Below are 10,271 nucleotides of genomic sequence, written 5' to 3'. Positions count from 1 at the left end.
CTTAAAATTTGTCAAGCCTGTCTACGTTCATACAGAAAAACATTATTACTCATGAAAGCATTACTTTACAAAAAATGACACTTTTTGAATTTTTTTAATAGAATATATCACTAGGAAAATTGAAACATGAATAACATAAAAATATATACATTTATAATCTGTAAACATACGAAGATATTGAAGATAACTATTGGTCCAAAATTTTACTTGAGCCCTCTAAAAGAATTAGAAATATTTGAAAGCCTTGATTGTTTTCCAGGTACCTTTGGGCATACTTTTTATGTTACTCCTCTTATCTCTTCAACAATTAAAAAATTGCAATCCACAAAATGACAGCATAATTACAATTACAGACTATACTAGGTTGTGCAAGTAAAAATGCACAATGCCTCTTATGTAACTATTAGAGGAACAAAAAATATTCTTCAGAAAAACAAAGCAAAGGTTTTCCCACCTTATGATGCAGACGCATTCAAGAGACCAAAAGGGTATGCTGTTCCTCTACACATAAAGATAATTTCACAAGTAACACTTGAATAAACATAAAATTCACAATACCATTGGTTCAATATTGGAAGTATGCAGTCCCTTCTCAGGACACACTTGTCCTTCAGTCAATTGTATTTCCTCTTCAGCCAGGAAAAATAAAGCAAGGTTCCGTATGAGGTGTCAGGTAGGCTAGTCCTCTACGGACAGGGCCTCCAACTCTTCCTGAATCCCGCTGAGTGTGGACTCTGACTCCTTCTGTGTTTGTGGATCCGTGTGTGGATCCTCACGACCATTTTCCAAGTTTTCAGTGCCTTCAAAGCAGCCTGAGTCCCGGGGCACATCGGCTTCTTCCTCCGCCCCACCCTCCTCCGCCACCTCATCTTCATCCTCAGCTGTGAAGTAGAAGTTGGTCATTATCACCAGGAATGTGCCAGTACTGCCTTTGAGCTTCCCTCTATATATATGCTTCAGATCCCTACAGTTGCCCTCTCTTATCAGATAACATTATTGTAAAGGTGCATCCCAAGGACTTTTTCCCCACAATGTTGAATGAGGAGATAGGTGTAACCTGGGATTTATCATGGCAATAAATGTTCTCTGTCATTGCATTACTGGCAGTTAGCAGTTGCTCTGAGGTTACAAATATCAGAGATTGAATTGCAGTAGTTCTCTAGAAGGGGAAGTGTTGTCCCAAAAGAGACAATAAGTACAGGATATAGAAGCTTGATTGACAACATTTCAAATACCCTATTGAACACTAACTAAGTTATACAAACATGCCTGCCAAGGCCTCACATGGTTCCTGCCTTTGTATAGTTGGTTGGTGTGTGTTCATGCACCAGTAGTAATTGCAGCTTATTAGTGTCTTGTGGACTGTAGCAGATCTGGTGCCATTAGCAGGGCAGAACAGGCTGATGAAGCTGCCCTCAGGGTGTGGGGCCAAACTACACAGCTGAGCTGTACATGAGGTGCAAGGAGACACATGCATACAATGTATCTGTTCATGCAATAATGTGGCTCTGGGGGGACTGGACACATCGAAGCCCTTCTGTGGTGTTAACTGGTTTTTCGTTCAACAGGAAAATAAGTGCTACAACGTTTCCACAGGAGTACAGCCACAGCTCAGTGTGCAGAATAGTAATATTCCTTTCTTTGCAACTAAACAACATATCCCTAACAAATGTACTAACAAATTCACTAAAGTGTCCTTTTTTACATACTGTAGATGGGCTCACACCGAAAAACTCTTGGCTAGTCCAGCATTGTGTAACAGTGTAACAATGAGGGACCGTCTACTGACACTGAGAGGCAGCAATCTAGTAGTTTGTAACAGAGCAACAATGAGGGATAAACTAGCAGACTGTACAATGGCAGCACGTCCCCTTGAGTGGTGCAGCATGAAGTGCACGTACAGTCACCGTCGAGCAGGAGCTCAGCAGCATTCAGGAGTTTAACACGCTGCTCAGGATCTGTGATGTTGAGCTCGTTAAGATGCGAGTCCTTCAGTCCCCTGAAGTCCTCAACCCTCTGAAAGCCGTGGAAGGACAGAAGAGATCCAAGTTCCTATGGACAGACAGACAGAGATGCACCTTGAGGACTAGAGCTGAGGCTGACCAGACTAGACTGTACCTCACTGGCCCTCCTCAAAGTTCTCTCCAACATTCACATACTGAGTAATGAACTACTCAGCAAGCCATATCAAATTGATGTGTGGCTTCAAAGTGTCACTAGTAATCAAATTAAAAACAAAAAAAGCTTGAAGAATTGAGAGAGCTTGAGAACAAAGAGCCCTCAAGCTTTGTAGCTAGCACATTTGACATTTATTGAAGAGTACAAGACAAGGCTGACATTTCAACATCTATGATGTCTTCCTCTGTGTCAATTGTTTTGACATTGAGCAATGCATTGAAATGTCAATCCTGATTGTTGAGCACAAATATATTCCTCTTTACAACAGCTGGGGTGAAATGTTTCTGGTGCTACCTTTTTGGTAATTCTTCCCTGCTTTTTTAGATGTGGAAAATAAGTAGCGAGACACAAAGCTAATGTGTTGTGCCTACAGTTTACCCACATTCATTTTAGATGTTGTTACGATGTTGTGATTGTTTCCCAAATTTAAACTTGAAGAGCACTTTGTTGGACTAGTCATGAGTCATGGCTGACAGAAAAGACAGAAATTAGCATGCAAGCTTCAGCTTTCAGCAGGGTACTACTTACTGTCAGGCTGATCCTCTCCAGTACCTCCTCCACGGATTGGGGTTTGGGTTTAGAGCTCTTACTGTGGTTGTTTCGCGTCCTCCGCCTGGGAGGTGTTGCCTCATTGGGTAGAACAGTGACGTAGATGAACTTGAAGGAGCCCACTTTGTTGTTGAGCTTCCCTGTCCAGGTGCCCGCGGGGGGCTTTTCAATGATCTCAATGATGTCACCTTTCTACAGGAATGAGAAAGTTAATCGGAAGGTCATTCTTCAGAAGCTTTTCCAAGGTTTCACAGCCAGACAAGGCAAACAACAGGGACAGCAGCTAACCTTAAATTGAGTGCAAGAGTGGTTCAAAACTGTGAGAGGTGCAAACCTCACCTGGAGTTTGAGGGTCTCCAATTCATAGGGGCTGGGAGTGAAGTCCGTGTGGACAAGCGCACGGCCACAGAAGGGGCCATTGTAGGGGACGTCTTCCAGCCTCATGCTGTCTCTCTGACTGTAGCCACTGTCTAGACTGTGCCTGTCTCCACCTGTGTAACAGAGCAACAGGTGATAGGAAAGAGCCAACACAAGCAATGCTGGTACATGTATCCAGGCATTGGGATTAATAACTGAGGTTAGTTGCAAAAGGTGCTTGCTACAAGTGCATGTCTGGACCTATAGCCTTGCATCAGAAGAGTGCAGAGTATTTTCATTGATAGTGCTCCAGGACTGCCGGTAAGGGGGGCACAGTTGGAAACTCAAGAGGCATGATTGCCGATCCCTAACTCTGAAAGGGGTTAGGGATTGGCAGTTATAAATGGGAGAGACTTACACCCGGAGATTTGACGCTGCAGGGGACTGTACAGTCTGTCTTCTGACCCGGTGGAGCACACAGAGCTCCGCTGTCCTGCACGCAGGTCAGGAATCCCGTCGAAAGACAAGGGGGACATGGAACCTTCTTCAGCACTCTCCATCTGTCACATACACACCATTTCAACAGTCAGCTACAGCTGTGCATAGCACTAGGCACTTAAATTACGCATGTATTGCATCGTTCTGCTGTTTTTTTACATGGTTGATGGAAACCTGTTGCCTTGAACCGTTTGCATAGGGAAACTTAATATTAAGTATTCACTGAACTTTAAATGAAAACTTTGTATTTAAAAAAAAAATACTTTTAAAATAAACTATAATGATGCATTCCATTTTGTATTCCAAGTTAAGTCTGCTTCATTAATTAAGTGAGACAGACATTTTACAGTGCAGCATTTAGGTGAAGTTCTTTTTTCCCTTATTATGTGGTTTCATCCAGCAGAGGGAGCTACTTGCCTCATGCTAGACTTTGTAATAACAGATATTCTCTGAGAATGAGTCATCCACAACCACGTTAAAGTGAGATGTGAAAATATGAGGTTGGGTAGATTCAGTGCGTCAGCAGAATATGCCATTTGATTCGATGTGGCATGGTGAGAAGGTCATTATTTATGCTCAAGGTCATTTTAATCAAAGAGACAATATGTCAGTGCTACAGGGGGATAGGTGCTGGGGGCCAGGACTCACCCCTTCCTCTGCCAGGGCTTTCTGGACTATCTTGGAGGTCTTGCGGGTCATGGTGCGTGAGATGACGGCCCGCCACTTCTTCCCTAGTTTACCCGTGTGCTTCTCAGCGTCCTCTGAGACCTCCTGTATCATAAGGAGAAGAGCCACAGCAGTTCAGGTGATCTATCTCACCACCATCTTACTATCTTAAAATGTTAAATAAAAGTAGCTGGAAATGGAATCTGTTTGGATGGCTTCTCGAGCATGAACGGTGGGTGTCTGGATGCTGGTGCGACATCGTGTAGAAACAGTGCCCTGATTGCGTTCTAAAGGTCAGGTTCCTGTACACCAAACCCAGAATCCCGCACGGTTGGTGGCGGAAAGCACCGCTTAGGGTGCTGGAGGCATAAGGAGGTGTCTGTTGGCAGGCAGCTCTGGTAAGCTCTGTGGGCTTGTGGCGCTTGCTGTGTCACCAGCGGGCCTCAAGGGGGGGCGCACAGTGCGCTGTCACCATGGTGGCTTGCGGCCCCTCCTTCTGTGACTGCAGCCTGAATGTTGTCAGTGGCGCTGCACGTCTAACCACCACTGAGAGGAAAACATGCCGAGAGCTACAAAGGCCCTTTCAGCAGGTGTGAGTGCATGCTCTACACACAATCTTAATCTTTCAGACTGCACTTCAGAGGTTTCTTGCTTGGGTGACTAGCAGGAGGACATCCTGTCTATACCGTATATCTTTGTCCAACTCGATGCATTTCAGAGCCAAAGAGAAAGTTCAAGTTTTTCAGGTTTTATCTTTTTTGCTTAACTACGCTTCCTCCTCACTGTTGCGGTTTTATGGCAATATATTTACTTTAATCTGCGACTGTTGATTTGCATGACTTAGATTCAGAGGAAGTGCAAAAAAGATGAGTTCTCCTTTCCATGGCAATATTTGCACAATTCTTTTTTTGGCTGCTCAGAGACGGAAGTTAAACCCACAAGTACTTCTTCCTTGCTTAAAAATGAATGCAGATACATTCAATGATCACTTTATTAGGTATTTATTATTACTGCTGTAGCCTATCAACTTAGAAGTTTGATGTGTTGTATGTTCAGAGATGTTCTTCTGCATACCAATCAATCAGTCTGGCCCTTCTCCTCTGACCTCTCTCATTAACAACAAGTTTCTGCCTGCAGAACTGCTGCTCACTAGATGTTATTTGTTTTTCACACCACTCTGAGTAAACTCAAACCAGCCTGCCACCAACAAACATGCCACGGTCACTGAGATCCCATTTTTCCCCATTCCAATGGTTGATGTGAACATTAACTGAAGCTCCTGACCTGTATCTGCGTGAATTTATGCATTTCACTGCTGCCACACGATGGCTGATTTAGATAATCGCATGAATAAGTAGGTGTACAAGTGTTCCTAATAAAGTGCTAAGTGAGTATAGTTTCAACATTAATCTTATTTTCAATAAATGGTTGATGTGTTTCAATTATAGGGGAATGTAAATTAATGTTGTCTTGTTAATGGCTGAAAATGAGATGTTTTCATTCAGTTTCAATTCAATATAAAAGGTTGTTTTTGGCTGTGGTTGACAGTTAATCTACTCCTTTCAGAAGAATTTGTTTTAAAGTATGCCTTCAGAAATGTACACCCACTATGAGAGTGCTTTGCCAACCTATGCCAAACATTTGTTTGATTAACATGCTGTCCTAACACAATTAAAAATGATAAATTGTGGAATTACAGTGGAACTTGGATGCTCTATTTGTTTCACCTAGCTTTATTGTTAATGCAGGGAAAGTGATGTAGGTTCACAGTTATTTGGCCCCATATCGGAAATGATGTAATTGACTATAATGATCTGATGTAATTGTCTCATTCAGTTGTTCCCCAAACCTTCCCCAAGGACCTCCAGCCAGATCCAGGTATTTGATGTGTTCAATCTGAAGCACATTTGAACCAACTAATCAAGAACCTGGCTGGGGGTACCCATGGAGAAGTTTAGGAACCACTGGTCTAACTGACCTAATAGAGACATGACAGATTTGTCAGGCATGCAAACAGGCGTGGAAGCACTCACAGCCTCCTCCAGGGGAAACGGCTTCTCCGACACTGTGGGGGAGGAGGGCTTTGGCTTCATGAAGTCCTTAAAGCTGCTGGACCTCTGGAGAGAGAGCTATTGAGAGAAACAACATTTACAGAATGTGAGCAGCAGTCTCAGAGAAGACCATCACCAGAAGCCAGTGGTACAGAGCTCCTAATGCCGAAAACATTCATTTGGTTAAATCAATATCAATTGTTTACCCGGTTATGAACGTAAGAGTGTAGGCATTATCATGCATGAGGAATTACACCCCAGCACAAGCAGGTTAGAGCCTTTGAATAATGTTGGTGTAATGTTGACACAATATCCATTTGTGACGTTTTTGTGTTGTAAGTGTCCATCCTATCTACACAAGTTTAAGGAAGAGGATGATTTGGTTAATAACACACACGCACACTTGTTGCCCCAGTTCTAAGCATACATCACTGCCCAACATCTCAGGGCAGGATGTCGCAACTTGTCTGGCTTGGCCGGATGCAACAGTCACTCAGGTTCACACAGCGATCATGGAGGATTCTCCCACACTCGTTGGAGTGCTGATTCTAGTGCTCGAGGTGGGATGATGTTTTAATGGCGTCGATAACATAGCAGGGGTAACTCTATCTGGGTCTAATAGGATGCTTGTGTCTGCTGCTCAGGCAAATGAAGACATGGTTGGATGACTCTGAGAGTCATAGAGGAAGCTGCTGCCACACAGAGACTCCCCCCAATCCATGTACCCCATTGCAATGGAAAAGACTCTACCACTCCAGGGACTGCTGTGTGCCAAGGACAGGGGTCATTTTTTGATTTTTTTATCAAGCACTTCAATGCAAGAGCTCAATGCACTTTTATATGCATTGGTAGAGTATTATCAAGCAGATTCAAAGTGATGAAGAGTGGTTTTGGAGAAGTCACAGTAGTTCACAGTAAAAAGAAGAAGAAGAAATACATAGGGCCTCAAGCTGGCTGATTCAGTCATAACCCTGTCTATTCTGGCTATTCTCACAACACCCAAAACCGCATGTGACAGTGAGACATTAGTCTTTGTCACTACTGCATGTGTCAGTGAGGCATTAGGCTCTGCGATGCTGATTTGGCGCTCCGATCTCTGGTGAAGGTGAGAGGAAGGTGCTCAGCACTTCCAGACAGAGAAATCAATTGGCCGGGGCCCAGTGAAGAAAGTACACATCAGCGAAAAGCGCTGATTACAAGAAATCTGCATGCTGGCTTCCTTCCCAGAAGCGCCATTAGGTAGAGCACTTAAGACATCACCTCAGAGTAGCCGCAAAGGTCACGGCAGCCATATAGAAACCCTTCATTAAATCTGGTTCATTAAATGCCAAAGTGGAGCGTACAGGGAGAAAATGGCACCTTGCAAGCACAGTTCTTACAGGTCCTTTATTTGCTGACCCTTTCAATGGTTTGACTTTGCATGGTTACTGGAAATTCAAATCACGTTCTAAGTATGAACGTAAAAGGGCATCTTGCATCTTGGTTTCTGTGATGTCAACTGTAATGTCAACACAGACCACAAGAAGCAGGTCTACAAAGTATTATATAAACTATTACTGTAAGTACAGAGGGGGGCTATTACTGAAATATTATAAATCAATGATTTTGGAATGCATGGTCACTGTCATTCATTTTTAGAGCATGTGTATGTGCACTATGAACACAAAAACATGCACATCAAGAAACAAACCTTTGTAAACATTAGCTTTTCTGTGTTGCCATTAATGAATACAACTGTATGACCATACAGTGTAAATGTATAGCTTTGGGAATTTAATTAAGCCACTAGCATCTAAGGTTATTTAGGAGTCACCAGCTGCATACTTTTGCCTCAACTGTAAAAGTTGCTTTTGCTCAATCTGCAAAGCAGTTAGATGGAAAGTTGAGGTTTCTGTTTGAGACACTCGGTTATCATATTTTGAGTCACACTGTGGTGTGCACACCTTTATCTGGACCATTCTTCATGCTTCAGCGTAAACCACAAGCTGTGGGTGTGTTATAACTGCAGCTCTCAGCCAACTGTGTCTAGTATCTAGACAGGAAGCCCTTGACAAGCATCAGCTACGTTTTTGTTATTTTATTTACTCGCAAATTAGCCCTGACTTCTTAAAACACTATTAATCTGAAATGGTGTACAGACTGTTATCATCAACCACCGAAAAAAATCAAGTGGGGGTGGGGAAAGAATGAACTGTGAAACTGAAAAAACTGCACTCATAGCATTTAACTTTTTCAAACTGCTTGTTCAAGCATCTTTTCTAACTTCTTTTTTTACAGTACAGACTGACAAAAGAAAAATACTCCTGATAGTGATATGGATATTCAGCATTACAGTTGCATCCTGTTAGAAAAAGTCAATAAAGTGCCATTAAAAAGCTTAGTTTCTTCATTATGAAGTTCTCTCAAGTGGTACCATTATTAAGCATTTAAGTGTACTTCAGTGGACACAAATCAAATGCTGTTGTTATGGTAATTAGTATCTATTATCACATTTAAATGTATTAGATCTAAATGAAATGTATTCTAAATTTAGCTTTTAAGTCATTCCTGTTGGCACGCCAACAAGACTAATGGCTTGTCCCTAAATAACAGTGTTTAATTAGCAGCTCTGTTCAAGAGTGCAAAAGGTTCTGAGATGCAATATATAGTGAAGTCGTGCATATAACTCTAATGCCAAGCATTGTACAAAATTAGGCTTCTAGGTCAAGTCCCTTAACCCAAAGCTTGGCTGATGTAACATTGCAGCTTTTGACTTAATGTGTAGGTGTATAAATACTTTTTCTGTGAAGACACATGCATGTATTGAGCTTTTTTATTTAATTGAATATGCCAATAAACTTTCAGATGGCTGATTAACCAGTGAAACCATAAGTATCCATGTTTCCAAAATGATCACAATGTTATTGTAGGGATTTTTTTTTTTAAAATAGCACAGAACAATGTCACGTTTTATCTGAAGGGCATTTGACAGTGAGAAGACAGCAGAGAAATGTAAGTTTTAATTATTAAGAACATAATTACTCACCGAATACACACTGGTGCATTCCAACAATGACAATCCTGACCTGCCACTTCAAGATGAATATATTTATTTATAATATATTTATTTTAGCAGCATGTGAACACTACAGTGGGTTTTGCTCTTTGTCTCATCTTCCTCAAGAGCAGTATGCCCCATTTAGGCATTTCTAGGTGCCTGAAAGTTACATTCACCATGAACCCTTCTCTCCAGATCCCTAAACAGCAGCCCGCAACATCTCACCTTCTTTTTCTGCCCCTGCTCCTTCTCAGAGGCATTGGAGAGTTTCCGTCGAAGCATCCTACACAGAGGGGTGTCTTCTCCACAGCCGTGCTACTAGGGAATTTCAATTCAAGGGACACTGAATGTCCTGTCAATCTAGAGTTGTGATCAGTTACAGACAAAATGAGACTGACACGCAAAAAAATGGTTACGCTGAGTGAAACAAAAGTAGGTGAGGAAGTGACATGACTACACAGGAAGTCCTGTATTAAATATGGCATTCTGGTAAAAAGTATAAATCTGTTGCTGCGGGAAGTGTGCAGGGCTAGGGTTTAACTGCTGCTATTAACATATGAAATGCAAAGTGAAACGCAAATGTTGGTCAATGTTACAATTTTCAATTTCAGTTGAAACTCTTTACTATGGTACAGATTTAAATCTACATTCAAAAGTCAGACCCCATAACTTTTTTTAGATTTAATTTTAAATGTATAAATTTGCCATTTTTGTTCATGAACCTACACTCAATAGTTCATAATGGTAAAGTGAAAACATGTTTTGATAAAGTTAAAGATTCAAAATCTAAAATTGAAATCTCTCATTTATGTGAGTATTCAGACCGCTGTCAATTCAGTACAGCCCCTTTGACAGCAATTACAGCTTAATCACACAAGTGAAAACTCAAATGAGAAAGTTAATTGTTTCATTATGTTACAATAACATGAACTATT

General features: G+C 41.7%; 1 protein-coding gene across 1 annotated transcript; it reads right to left on the bottom strand.

Moving 5' to 3' along the window:
* Window positions 1–75: 75 nt before the first annotated feature.
* Window positions 76–9,758, bottom strand: LOC133133046 (SAM and SH3 domain-containing protein 3-like). Its single transcript, XM_061249004.1, has 8 exons — window positions 9,562–9,758; window positions 6,282–6,377; window positions 4,231–4,353; window positions 3,503–3,644; window positions 3,067–3,218; window positions 2,707–2,919; window positions 1,902–2,052; window positions 76–881 (listed from the first exon to the last, which is right to left on the bottom strand). The coding sequence occupies exons 1-8, from the start codon at window positions 9,616–9,618 to the stop codon at window positions 679–681; spliced, it is 1,137 nt and encodes a 378-aa protein (XP_061104988.1). The 5' UTR covers window positions 9,619–9,758; the 3' UTR covers window positions 76–678.
* Between the last annotated feature and the right edge of the window lie 513 nt (window positions 9,759–10,271).

The sequence above is a fragment of the Conger conger genome, chromosome 7 (assembly GCF_963514075.1).
Source record: "Conger conger chromosome 7, fConCon1.1, whole genome shotgun sequence".
NCBI lineage: Eukaryota > Metazoa > Chordata > Actinopteri > Anguilliformes > Congridae > Conger > Conger conger.
Note: the sequence above shows the minus strand (reverse complement) of the source record. Positions and strands in the feature narration are given on the sequence as shown.

What these genes read in the sequence shown, in the direction of transcription:
- LOC133133046 (XM_061249004.1), bottom strand. Translation starts at nt 9,618, where the DNA reads ATGCTTCGACGGAAACTCTCCAATGCCTCTGAGAAGGAGCAGGGGCAG. An exon ending in AAGCCCTGGCAGAGGAAGGG is followed by an intron (nt 3,645 to 4,230) that starts GTGAGTCCTGGC and finishes TGTATGTGACAG; the next exon opens with ATGGAGAGTGCTGAAGAAGG. An exon ending in TGGAGAGGATCAGCCTGACA is followed by an intron (nt 2,053 to 2,706) that starts GTAAGTAGTACC and finishes GTCTGTCCATAG; the next exon opens with GAACTTGGATCTCTTCTGTC.